General features: G+C 37.4%; 1 protein-coding gene across 2 annotated transcripts in view; it reads right to left on the bottom strand.

Annotated features, from left to right (window-relative positions):
- Positions 1 to 243: 243 nt before the first annotated feature.
- Positions 244 to 13,332, bottom strand: part of FRMD3 (FERM domain containing 3) — a 132,104-nt gene continuing 119,015 nt past the window's right edge. For both annotated transcript variants that reach the window (XM_039729970.1, XM_039729969.1), the window contains exon 14: positions 244 to 1,796. In XM_039729970.1, the coding sequence (XP_039585904.1) occupies positions 1,201 to 1,796 (596 nt within the window). In that variant the 3' untranslated portion in view covers positions 244 to 1,200. The remainder of the gene's footprint in view (positions 1,797 to 13,332) is intronic.

The following is a 13,332-nucleotide window of genomic DNA, read 5'->3' as shown; positions in this document are numbered from 1 at the left end:
TTGGTATGCATAGAAAATATGTTGTCTTAGAGATTAGTCATAAAGGGCATCAAGCATGAAGATTCATCTCTTTAAGTGTTTAAGCCTTTAACTGTGAGCCAGTAGATTACTTTGATATCAACTGTACAGCCTAATGCTTTGCTTTTTAAAAGAAGTATGAAAAATTTATTCCTTTTTCACCTTTTAATCTTCTTTATGATTTTTAAAAGTAGCTCACTCACCTACTGATTTACTTTTCGGTCCTTTTTTTTCTTTTTTTTTTTTTTTTTTTTTTTGCTACTTACTATTATTGTCTTCCGTTATGTACAATAATCTACATTTAGACTGAAGACTCAATCTTTCTCTAAACATACTTGGACTATCTTGTAAAGACTTTCTACAGAACTGATAAAGTGGAAGACAACCTGACAGATAAGAGGAAGGATCATTTCAGTTCTGCTCACTTCCCCAAGCTTTAGAACTGTACCTTTCAGAAATTATTTTGCATACTTGCTGTTGTTTCACCTCGCCCAGGCAGCCCCTACAGAACTTTTGTGAACTTTCTGTGTGTTTCCCAAACAGGGTCCCTTTGTATAGAGCTACATTAAATTCATTCTCCAGCCATAGTCTAAAAACAAATAATTGGTAAAACACTAAAAACACCCTGCATGCCCCTCTGCATTATTCTTACCAATGTGTACATTTAAATAACATCATAAGTTGTCTTTTGCTAAAAATTTACCAAAATATCTTAAACACATAAAAATATAAAAAAACAAACAGAAAAACAAACAAAAACCGAAAACCCAGCATAAACATTGATTGTATAGGCATTGGTTAGAAGAGATTGTTGCACTAAGGAGTATATTCAAAAAGGTTTTCTTTCAATATCATCAGTCTTAGTGTCATGGATTGAAAGGTTAAGGACAATGAAACTTACTGTGACCCTGTCTTATATAATGTAATAAATGAGCTGGAAGTCTGAAATGTAATTTAAACAAAGCTTCTTTTTGGTTATTGAAAGGAGACTGTATAAGCTGGTAACTGAAATGGCAACTTAAGTATGTAAAGGAAACTTAAGAACTTGAAGAGTCTGTAATAAAAACTGTAAATGAGGATATGAAGGCAGCTGCCAACAGATGGGTGCAGGGGCATTATGGAAAGCTGTCACTAACTGAAATTTTGAATATAGCCCTTAGTTGTATTATATTCATGTAAAATTTAAAAGCTGCCCAGAATGTCACGGATGAAGTTTATTTTGCAAGCCATCCACTGCCTAAGGGGGCAGTAATATTCAATATGAAACTGCTGAAACTCCGGTGTCTGGCGGATTTCGTGAAGGAAAGAGATTTGAAGGTCCGACTCCAAGAGAACAAGGAAAAGGGGGAACACAAACAACAGTAGTCCAAGGCCTACAAGAAAAAGTCTGGAGAAACTCTTCACAAAAGCATTCACCTCTATGTTGCCCATTAGAAAGTCATAGCTCCACCTCAGAGCTCTCCGAGCTTCTTTCAGTTCTTCCTCCTCTGCGATTAAAAATGCGTTTTCATCTGCTTCAAGTTCCTCAAATGAATCGGTATCATCTTTCTCATTCTCTGCTCTTGGGCAGGTATCAAAAAGCATGTCAATCTCATCTTCAACCGGTGTGGGCAGCAAGCTGGCGCTTGGATTGTATACCAGCTCTGAGATGGTTAAAGGTTCCTCTTTCATCTTCTCTTCCTGTTCAATGGCAAGATCAACATCCTTCCCAGAATCCTTTACTGGAGAGCTTGAAGTCACAGGTACTGAAATCTCCTCTTCCTTTGGCAGTTGGACACCTGAAGAAATGAGATTAAAACAATGACTAAATTTCTTGCAGCCTGGTGCCAAAAGTCAGCCCTCCAATAGGATATAATAGATGTATGGAAAGAAGATTCTGCAATAATTTTGAATATTAAAAGCAGACTGTACACAATTATCAAAAAATGGAAAAGCTTTTTGAAGAGGGCAGTATCTCTACAATGCTGCAGTACATCAGATCTGCTTAAGAGGGCCTGATGTAGCTACCAATGATAATAGTCTAGTGCAAAGCAGAAAAAGAGCACCTTATTTTCTACTAGCAATCTGATTTCTGATATAAATTAACACCTACTACATGTATGAATTGGTGCTCTTTGATCTATGATAATAATAATAATAATAATAATAATAATAATAATAATAATAATAATAATAATAACAACAACAAAAACTACCAACTCTCATTGCTTTGAGATGAATTAATGTGGTAAGATAATAGCTAGGGTTGAGAATAGAGCATGACACTAAAAAGAGACAACAGATTATAATGACAAATTCATTTTAACAATAAAAAGGGAAAAAGGAGAGGAAGGTTAACATATGATATGAGAATTAGATATCATTAGAACAGCATTCTAACAGCCCCACCTGTTAAAAAAAGCTCCTTCTCATGTCTTTTTTTTTTTTTTGCTTATCTAGTTCTTTAGCTGTTTTCTCTCTCCTCTAAATTTCTCTGTCCCCTTTACAGAGGAAACTTTCTTATGACATTATTCTCTGCTCTCTCAAAACTTATTCTCCTTTTTCCAGTCTATTTCTAACAGCAAGAAGTCTGCAAAGAAGTCTAGCTGTTTACAGCTACATCAGTACTTCAATGAGGGCTGTTAGTTGTCAATCTTAGGAATGGAGAGGACAGTAGGGCACAGACGTGCCTTGCAAAGCAATCTTAAGATACCTCCTCATGGAAATTTCCCTTTTTAAATATTCAAAATGGCCCAGACAGATCTCTTCTCCTTTAACTTATCTTTTCCTTCTTCTATAGACCTTACTGGCCATGCCACCAGGTGAGGTTTCTCATTTTGGCCAAATGACCAAAACCACAATTTCTGCTTCCTTTCATTTCATCATTGAGCAAAGCAGCTTGGGTTGACATCTGATGGTTTGTTGGGGGTTTTTTGGGTTTTTTGTGGGGGGTTTTTTGTTTGTTTGTTTGTTTGTTTTTTGGTTGGGTTTTTTCAGCAAGAAGTCTGCAAAGAAGTCTAGCTGTTTACAGCTACATCAGTACTTCAATGAGGGCTGTTAGTTGTCAATCTTAGGAATGGAGAGGACAGTAGGGCACAGACGTGCCTTGCAAAGCAATCTTAAGATACCTCCTCATGGAAATTTCCCTTTTTAAATATTCAAAATGGCCCAGACAGATCTCTTCTCCTGTAACTTGTTATCTTTTCCTTCTTCTATAGACCTTACTGGCCATGCCACCAGGTGAGGTTTCTCATTTTGGCCAAATGACCAAAACCACACTTTCTGCTTCCTTTCATTTCATCATTGAGCAAAGCAGCTTGGGTTGACATCTGATGGTTTGTTGGGGGTTTTTTTGGGTTTTTTATCATTGAGCAAAGCAGCTTGGGTTGACATCTGATGGTTTGTTGGGGGTTTTTTGGGTTTTTTGTGGGGGGTTTTTTGTTTGTTTGTTTGTTTGTTTTTTGGTTGGGTTTTTTGGTTTGTTTTTGGCTTTTTGTGGTTTTTTTTTTGGTCAGCTGGCCAGTCATGGCTTCTTGTGGAAACAGCACATGACCAGGAACAGAGAAAAAGAGCAGGAGTTCCTTTCAGCAGCAAAGCGCATAGCTGAAATGAAACCTTTTCCTCAACAATTTTCAGTTCAATAATTCAATTAGTTTGATTTTCATAAGTTTAATTTGGCTTCCTACCTAATAATTCCTTGCAGCAACTACTCTGTGCTCTCTTATTACCGCCAATTTAGAAATTCATCATATTTCAGCATGAAACTTCTTTTGTGCTGGAATGTAACTGTCTACACCAGTCTTTACATTAAGAAATACACTTGCCACAGTCATCAAGAGGAGGATACAAACCAGCTGAAATGAGACAAAACAGAGTATGAACACCAAGAAGTGAGAACAGATTTGGAGGATCTTTCTCCTAACCCTCTTTCTCCTAAGTAACAGAAGGTAATGCTGGATCACGAAACCATACACAAGTTACTTGAGAGTATAGCCACAATGCTTTAAATTACAAATGCCAAATTTTTTTAACTCTGGAACCCAGCATTAAGAATCTACACATATCTTTAGATACACATGTACTACCATTCAATTCTCAAACATGCTTTTCAAGTATTCTTAATAATACTAAAATTTAAGTTATGCCACTTACTTAGACATTTCAAAATAGCTGAAAACACACAATTTTGCTCTCCTAAATTTGAGAATTCTGCCTATAGGTCTCTCTATACCAGCTTAGGTGCAAGGTCAGTAATATATCTTCATCATGTTTCTCACCACAGAGGACAGCTGCAACTACCACAAAGAAAGGTCACCCCAATTTATCTCTTTCTCCCCAGAGTAAATTCCAGCTTGCATAAAATCCACAGTGAACATAAACAACATATATCAACTTTCATTACAACTGTATTTTTATCAAACAACTGGCAGACTTCTGACTATGGGGTTAACCTGTTGATAGAAGGCAACAGAGAAACCTTTTCATGTCAGTGTTTTTGTTTCCTGAAGGGTTTCTATTTAAATGGTAATGTGTTTCAGCTCTGAAGCACACATCAAAATTACATTCCACCATTTAATTTTGACTGCTAGGAAGAATTTTCCACTCCTTTGTTTTTATTTAAAATCATTAAATCAATGTAAATGCATTTTATATCAGTCAAATACTAGTGTAAATCCATATTTAAAAATTTAGAATGGGCCTTAAATGTTGCTGCTGCTGCAAGCTTATTTGATATGTTAAAAAATTAAAGAGATGAAGTTGGCTTTTTTGTTCCTTCATATTCTCTGTAGCACCACAACACTTTTTAATTCAAGGAATGAGGACAGCGCAGGCTATTAACCAGGGTCCACATGACTGATTCCAGCAAAGTTTCTAGTCATGTTGCAATATATAGATAAGTATGTTGGGCTATTCATATTTTGATGGTTTCAAAAGACATAAATGTAAAATCGTTATGGCAAATATATATATGCAATATAATGCAGGCCTAAGAATATCACATAAAAGTACCAAAATTACACAGTACAATGAATATTCCAGTAACACAAATTTAAGAGAGAAGAAAATTTTTTGAATTTTTTACTTTTCAGATAGCCCTCAAGAGAGCCAGATATCTGAAGTAATAACATCAAGTTAAAAGAAAAAATAATCCTTGAAATGTTCCAATGGAAAAATTGAATATAAAAGTTAAAGCAAGCCCAACTCCTAATACTCTTTAATTATTCTACAACTCTACTGCAAACCCTTTGCTTCTATTCATATATAACAATTATTTGGTAAGACTATCATTTTATATAATTTGTTGGCAAGGTTTTGAAAAGTCTACTATCTCTTTAAGAATAGTTAAAATTTATGTGGTGTTCAGATTTAAAGGACTATGAGCTCAGAACTAACTTACATTTGAGAACCTCTTCTTTCCATTATTTACTTTGAATTCTTAATGGAAGTTTACATTCCATAAATCAGAAACTTCTAATACAGATTTCTGGAATATCAGGTAAATAAACTCACGTTTATTTCTTATATTTCCACAGCAAAAGTTTGCTACACTTTTCTGGCAACTACAAAGCCAGACATCTCATTATCCTAGGTGAAATTCAGTATTCCTCTTCCACAAAATACGGGTGATTGCTGCAAGCCAGGAACATGAACAGCTGAATAAGACATGACATTATTTTGGTCATCTGCTGTGAACATGAACGTGCAAGAGGTCTGAGAGGTCTGACATAGAAGTTGTCAGCTGCTGGTATTTCTACAGGGGCCAAAACCAGCAGCTGAGGATTAACAAAATGAAGGGCAGCTCTAGCTCCACCATTCTTAAGAATCTGCAGTTGCTGGAAGTACTGCACCTCGGAAGAATGTATCCTCTGCTTATTAAAAAATCCAGGTCACACATTGTCTGTTGGCTGGATATCCTGCATAGGGCTTTTCTTACCAGAAACACAATTACACACCTATAACAGCCTTTAATATTGTGGAAAGGAACAAATGTGAATATACACTCATTTTAGAGAGACAAATGGAAAATTAGATATGGTCCAGAGAGAGCATTGCTAGGAACATTTAATACGCACATGTAAACAAAAAAGGCCAGCCAGGCTGCATTTAGGAGCAATCCTTTTTACTTCTTCCTCTAGAAATATCATGTGTCCTTTGCTTATTTTCCATGTGGACAAAACTCATCTGTACTATGAATAGAATGACCTTTCAGAGGGAAGGGGAAGGTGATTTTCTCACATGAGCAAAGTGCATGAATGTCACAAAGAAAATGTAGAAAAATGAGACAGACTCTAGAATTGCATTGAATTTAAATATTTCCCTACACAGGATCTATATCAAGCAGGATTTGTATCACAACCAGACCTCCTGCCCTCAGAAACAGAAGGTCACAGATTTGTACCATACCCACATCCCGTGCCTATGAAAGACACCTGTTACAGCTTTGCAATGAGAGTTAATCAATGACAGTTTATAGTAACTCCTTTTTAGGCAGTGACCTGACTTTCCTGCTGGCCATTACTGTTTGCTTTAGTCTAATGGGAACTTCTAGAAGGGAGAAAAGCGCTGTCCCAGTTGCCAGTTCATATGAGTTGGATGTTTTGTGGCATTACAGCTCGCCTCCCAGCTGTGTTGTGTCACAGTGTCCAATGTCACAGTTAGTACAGCCACTGAAGGCCACTGCTCTGCTTTCCACAGCCCACAAAGGGCACCCAAAGCACAGAGGCAGAAGCAGAGCAGAGCATACTGCATGGTGGGCATTCTGGGATGCCTGTCTTCCATCTCTCTTTGGCCTGGAAAGAGTTCAATCCAGAGTTGTTGATCCCCTGCCAGAAACAGGATTAAGCAGCAACAGAACTGAAGGAAGCATCTGACTGTGTATCATGGGAGCAGGAATGAGAAGGCAAGATACATTGGTCAGCAGCTCGGAGAAAGAAGGACCTGGTGATGGGACTGCAGTGACTCAGTGTCCAGCACCACGCCAAGGACAGTGAGGCTGAAATGTGCTGAGTACTGATGTGAAAGCTTAGCACCCAAGCAAAAGGGCAAGTGGGACATTTCAGCATTCCAGCTCAGCCTGGGTGAGCCCTCCCAGAACACGCCAGCGTTGTTCTGAGCAACACTTGTTCTGAAAGCATCAAAGTGGGGCTCTCCCAAGGAGTTATATCCCATGTTAGGAGTCTTGCACAAGCTATCTCCTGTGCTTTGGTGCTGGTATCCATATGTTATATGCTGATATATATATATATGTATATATATTTATGTATACTTTTTTGCATGTTTACTTCAAAAGGAATAACATAGTATGAACAGTACTACAAAATCAAGGTGTTTAAGAACTAGTGTAGTCCCAACATACAAATCTCTTATGATTATTGTCATTATATTAAACCAACAAGATGTCCTGCATCTATTTGCAGCCAGTATTTAACCTCTGAGATGTAAGAATACAAAACACATGTCAACAATGATGCTTTTTCAATTTTGCTACTATGTTTAAATCAAGGGAGTTAGGTGTATTCTCATAGATTCTACTGTTTTCACTGAGTGGTGAACTCAAGAAGCAAAGACAATCAGGAGCTGTTGCTACTCAAAGACAAATCACTGCAAGAAGAAGTTTCTTTTATACCTACTGCACTCACTGCTTTCTAAATTCAGATATCAAAATAGTAACAATATTCTAATTTGCCAGAACATTTTCAGTTAATTCTTTGATTAAAAACTAATTTCTGAAATGAAGATTCAATACAAAGAATTAATATAGGTTAGTAAAATCTGAAACACTTCAACCTATAGGTACCCAAACATCAAAAGTAATCAGTACTACAGAAGGCATGGAAAAACCAAATTTAAAAATTTCTTATGACATTAAGGAAATTGACATATTTAGTGATGGGGGGGCAATGGATCTTTAGCAAAAGCATTTCCTAAAAAACCACCACTTTGCTGTTCCAAACAATACTGAATGCTTTTTTTTTCCTTTTGTACACACAGAAGGAGTGAAAAAGAGAGATAAATCAGATTCTGCCCAAGCTCCACCTTCCTCCACCTTAGTACTATTTTTCAGTATATGAAATTATTCAGTATGTAGAAAAATAAACCAAATAAAGTTACAAACTGGAAGCATCAACTACTTCATTCAGCTCACATTAAATCTACTATGTTCCAGTTTTGTCATAAATTACTACAGTTTCAAAGTGTTTCCCCCACCTCAGTCACAGAAAAATACAAAGGCAAAATTCCAGTCCCTCATTTGTTACCAATTAGCAAAATGATCTACAATTTTCTGTAAGTACATACAATAAACTTATGTTTTGTCTCATTCATTCTCCATTTGCAACTTCATTCTTGTCAGTAATTTGTCCTTATTCTCTGCTGTACATGCCATTTACAGTACAGTTCTTTTCCAAGACACAACTATTAACTTAAACTGGGGTTAGAGGGTTTTAAAAAAGGGGGTTGAGTAAAATAAATGTAAATTTACCAGCCCTTCTGGCTGTGATCTTGGAGCCATGCCGCAGTAAACGAATGCACACTTCCTTGTTGCAGTGGTTAACCATCCGCAAATGGATGCTTCTCTTGGTTTGGATTTTTACAAGACATTTCACCATGGTGACTATTAATTCCTCTTCTCAAAGTCTTGTAAAAGCTCTAGCCATACCAGCTTTGACCTTTTATTAAGTTCCCACTGAGTTTTAAGAGACTAACACACAGGTCGCTCTCAATGAATCAAATGACAAGCTTCTAACATGGCTAACAAAAATATCCCAGCAGGGAACAGAACCAGAGGTTATTTTTAAACATTTCCAAATGCCTCATAATGTACAATACAAACTTCCACAGCACCCATCTCAGTTAGCAGTTGCCAGCATAACAGCTGAACCACACACAGAGGCATAAAAATATCTAAGGCACAAAAACCATAGTGCAGTTAAAAAAGAGGCCAGCATTCATAGTCCTGTTATTTTTCTAAAATGTTTTAATATACCAGCAATATCAGTTCCCCACCACTGCCTGGAAAATATTTGTGAAACATGTAAATACAATGGAAAAATCCCATGCTGCACTTAAAAATCTTACTCACAAAGCAAGCCAGTGAGACCAAAACAGATTAATTTCTAGCCTAGAATAAAAACTTGACCTGCCCATGTAAAAGAAAGAACAGAAAATTTTTAAATCTGGAAAAAAATTATCTCTTTACATACTAGCTCCACTTCCCACTTGAGGACAGTTGTTGGACAGGTTCTTCTTGGACAGAAAGAAATAAAGAAATGTTGTTTCAGGAGGCTGGGCACTTCCCTGCTCCTGCCCAGCAGAGATATACAGGTTCCCAAAAAATCATGATGTACCTATGCTGGCTGCTGATAACTTGCTCCAGCACAACATCACACTACCCTAGTGGGAAAGAAACTCTTTCCTTGTACACCAAAACCACAGAGAAGAGACAAACTGGAAGGAGTGTACTGGTGGGGATGTAGTCTCTCACTTCCCAGAGTACTCATCTGTAATATTTATGACATTGTGCTACGTGAATCCTCATTATCTGACGTCCTTGTTCTCTTTGTACCAAAAAAACAGTGATGTGCATGCAAATATGTAGGAAAGAGAGGAGTAGGGGAGGCCTGAAAGAGTCTATTTTACACCCAGATGTTTCTGTCATAAAAGACATCTACTTCAATGACGCTTTTGGAAAGCATCTTTATGATGGCTCCTTTTTCTACACAGCCTGTATAGTACAAATGTTCAGCAGAGGTCCTGTTTTCTTCCTCTGCCAGAGCAAAGATTTCTCTCTTCCTTTCCTTCTCTGCAAACACTTTTTCTGGGTGTGAGGAAAGATCAAGTACCCCTTTGCATCCTATTTACATTTTGTCACCCCTTCAAAAGTAAGATTCTGTCTTTTCTCATTTTTATTCTCATAAGTGTCATAACAGGCAAAACAGGATGATTAAATTCTAACTAAAAGGGGTTGACTCTTCATTGTGTACACAGCTACAAAAACTGGAAAGCATGAATTCTTACAAAAATCTAATCGCCAGTGTGCTCAATATGTAAAGGAAGGCCTATACAAGGACTCGAGTGCCAGCCAGACAAGGCTGTGAAAGATTTCCAACATTTGAAACATTTCCAAATGCCTCATGACATTGCAAGCTTCCACAGCATCCATCTCAGCTAGCAGTTGCTCTAACAGCTGAACCACACAGAAGCATAGAAATATCCAAGGCGTCAAATCTTAGTGCAAGGGGAAAAAAGGCCAGTGTGTTCCTACATACTGATGTTGAGAAGTAAAATCTATCATTTATGTTTCATGTGACCATGCTTATGCAAAAGAGAAATGACTGTGTTAATTTCAAATTGCTCCCCCTAGTTTTATCTACACATAAGTAAGGGAGAAATCTTAAAATCTTACAACTGACTCAGAAACTCCTGGTCTATATTAACTTTCAGCAAGAGACCATGTAAAAAAATTTAAATAACTGTACTTACAAAAGTTTCACATGACTCTCCTCTACAACCAAATCTTACACAGCCAAGCACCCACACAGAGACAGACAATTAGACTGATAGTAGCAGGTGTGTGCTCATTCCTGTACATAGAATCATTAAGGTTGGAAAGATTATCAAGTCTGTTAACGCAGTACTGTTGTGTTCACCACTAAGCCATGTCCTCAGGCATCACACCTACACACCTTTTGAACACTTCCATGGAGATTGTTGATTCAACCATGTCCCTGGACAGTTTGTTCCAATGTCTGACCATCCTTTTGGTAAGGAAATTTTTCTTATATCCAAACTAAACCTTCTTAGGCGTAATGTGAGGCCACTTTCTCTTGTCTGTTATTTATTACCTGGGAGACAAGACTAATCCCCACCTGGCTGCACACTCCTTTCAGGGAGTTGTAGAGACTGCTAAGGTCACCCCATGCCTCCTCAAGACTAAACAACCCCAGGTCCCTCAAATACTCCTCACAGGACTCGTGCTCCAGACTCTTCACTCTCACCAGTGCCCTTCTCTGGAATCTCCTCTGGAGATTCTCCAGCCTCTCAATGACATTGTTGCAATGACAGACCCAGAACTGAACACAGGATTTGAGGTGCAGCCTCACCAGCACTGAGCATAGCTCAGTTCTTGCTCCATGTGTAGTTGAACACATTATGTTTCTTATAGTGCTGCTATACAGATTCTGTGGCTGCCTTCTTTTCCCATCTGATTTTGGTGAGACAGATTACTGCCTTTGTCTAGCACCAGATGTTATCACACCTACTTGAGTAGACTTTTTTTTTAAAGGTAATACCATACCTCTCCAGTCACAGGATATTAATGTCATTCTGACAAAGTGATGAAAGCTTCTTTTTGGTCACTTGATACTTCTGTGCTGAGATTTCATGCATGAATTATTGATCTGATAACACTGACTTTTGCCTTTTGAACAACAAAAATGAAAGTACGCTTCCCTGGGCCAAGACATACACAGAGATACCAAGGCTGTTTCATATCTGTAGCACACTAAAAGCAGTCTCCCAAGGCAGTTGTGTCAGTCTCAGGGCTGGATGCCTCCCTTCTCCCCACCTCTTGCTCATGCCCCCACTCCAGCAGAGGACCTTAGTTTACCCTCTTCATGAGCCAGTCAATAGTTGAGTCAGGCAATAATAGGAGACTGCACAGTTAACGGGAGTTTTGTTTAGTTTGGGTTTTTTTTTGGTTTTTTGGGGGGTTTTTTTGTTGGTTCTTTTTTTGTTTTGTTTTGTTTTGTTTTAATTTTGTTTCCTGGTGTTATTGGATTTGGTTTGTTTTTGTTGTTTTGAATTTATTTTATTCACTTTTTATTTGGTTTATTTTGTTTGGTGTTTTGTTTGTTTTTGGGGTTCTTTATGGGGTTTTTTGGATTTTTTTTTGTCGTTGGTTTATTTTTTAACTCCTTTTTCTAGTTCACACTGTTGTGATTAGTGCTGGTGCAAGGGAGAAGGTGGGAATCCACAGAAGTGGATGTTGGGAAGACAGCCAGCATCACTGCCAAAGAGCTGCGAGATCAGTTCAAGCTGCAATTTGATAATATAGCCACGTTTTCTGCAGGAAGAGACTGTAAAAGCCTAAATACTGTTAACTTAGCATCTGGTGATATTTAACAACATATAAAGTATGCCGTTAAATACCACTAGCAAATATGTCTATTAGCTCATCATAGTAACAACAATCTGTCTGACTAAAAGGAAATGTAATTTGCAAACTTACATAACACAAAACATTTAAAACAAGCACGGTTGGGTGAGCATACAGCAGTAAGTCCCCAGTTTCCAAAAATGGATTTCATTGCCTAGAGTTGTAAGTGTGGTTACAGGACGCAGGCAAGGACATGTGGTTACACAGAGCAAACTGCTGTTACTCTGCAGTGGTGGCAACTGCCCAGAGGAGGCACAGCAGTGGTACTTGGCTGCTGGAAGGTAAATTCTCAGATACATGTATTTCACAGTGGAGGTAAACAAGGAACTGTTAAAACTAACAGCTGCCACTACTAATTATAATAAGGTATGAACACAGACAATGTAATTCACCCTGTGCTTGCTATATTCATTGTCCAAACTCTGAGCAAAACATATTCATACAACTCCTATAAAATAAAATTAGGACATACTCCCATGAAAAGGAAGATACTCACTCAACTATATTCTGGTTTTATTGACCAGAAAAAAGCAACAGCAAATATTGCGTTTCCTAACCTCTGAAACAATTACTTCACTACATCTCAAGCAAGAACCAGTGTCAGATTTTGTTTGGTTGGCTTCATTTTTATTATGACAAAGGCAATTAACCTCATTTAATCTGGCAATGGTGTTTGTGTCATTGTTTGTAGTGACTGTATCTCAAAAAGAAAGGCATTTAATGTGATATTAAAAATATCAAGAAATAAAGAAATACATGCAAAACATTGTTATACAGAGTAAATTCAGACTGATCTTCCAATAGTCCCATTTTGTCAAGGATAAATAAAAAATCTTTCCTAGCTGATCTGCAAATAATGTCTTTTTTTCATCAAGGAAATTAAATTATCAGACTAAAGCAGAAAGAAGGAAAGAGTATCAAGAAAAACAAAATATCCAGTAGTTAACAGCCAGTTTTCACTCCTGAATGACTGCTGACACTATTCAAAAAAAGGTGCCATCTTGAGACTATTTCTTTCCTAAGATCCTTTTGCCTGAAAATTTAAAGATTTTTTTGAAACAGATATCAAATAGCAGTAACTTTCCACACAATATATCTCTCGTAATGCTAATGCACAGTTTCTTGAAATAATGATCGTTATTGGTTATCACATAGAGGGTTTTAATGATTAGGAATAC

The sequence above is a fragment of the Passer montanus genome, unplaced genomic scaffold, assembly GCF_014805655.1.
Source record: "Passer montanus isolate IOZ18808 unplaced genomic scaffold, ASM1480565v1 scaffold7, whole genome shotgun sequence".
Taxonomy (NCBI): Eukaryota; Metazoa; Chordata; class Aves; order Passeriformes; family Passeridae; genus Passer; species Passer montanus.
This window is presented reverse-complemented; position numbering and strand designations above follow the sequence as displayed.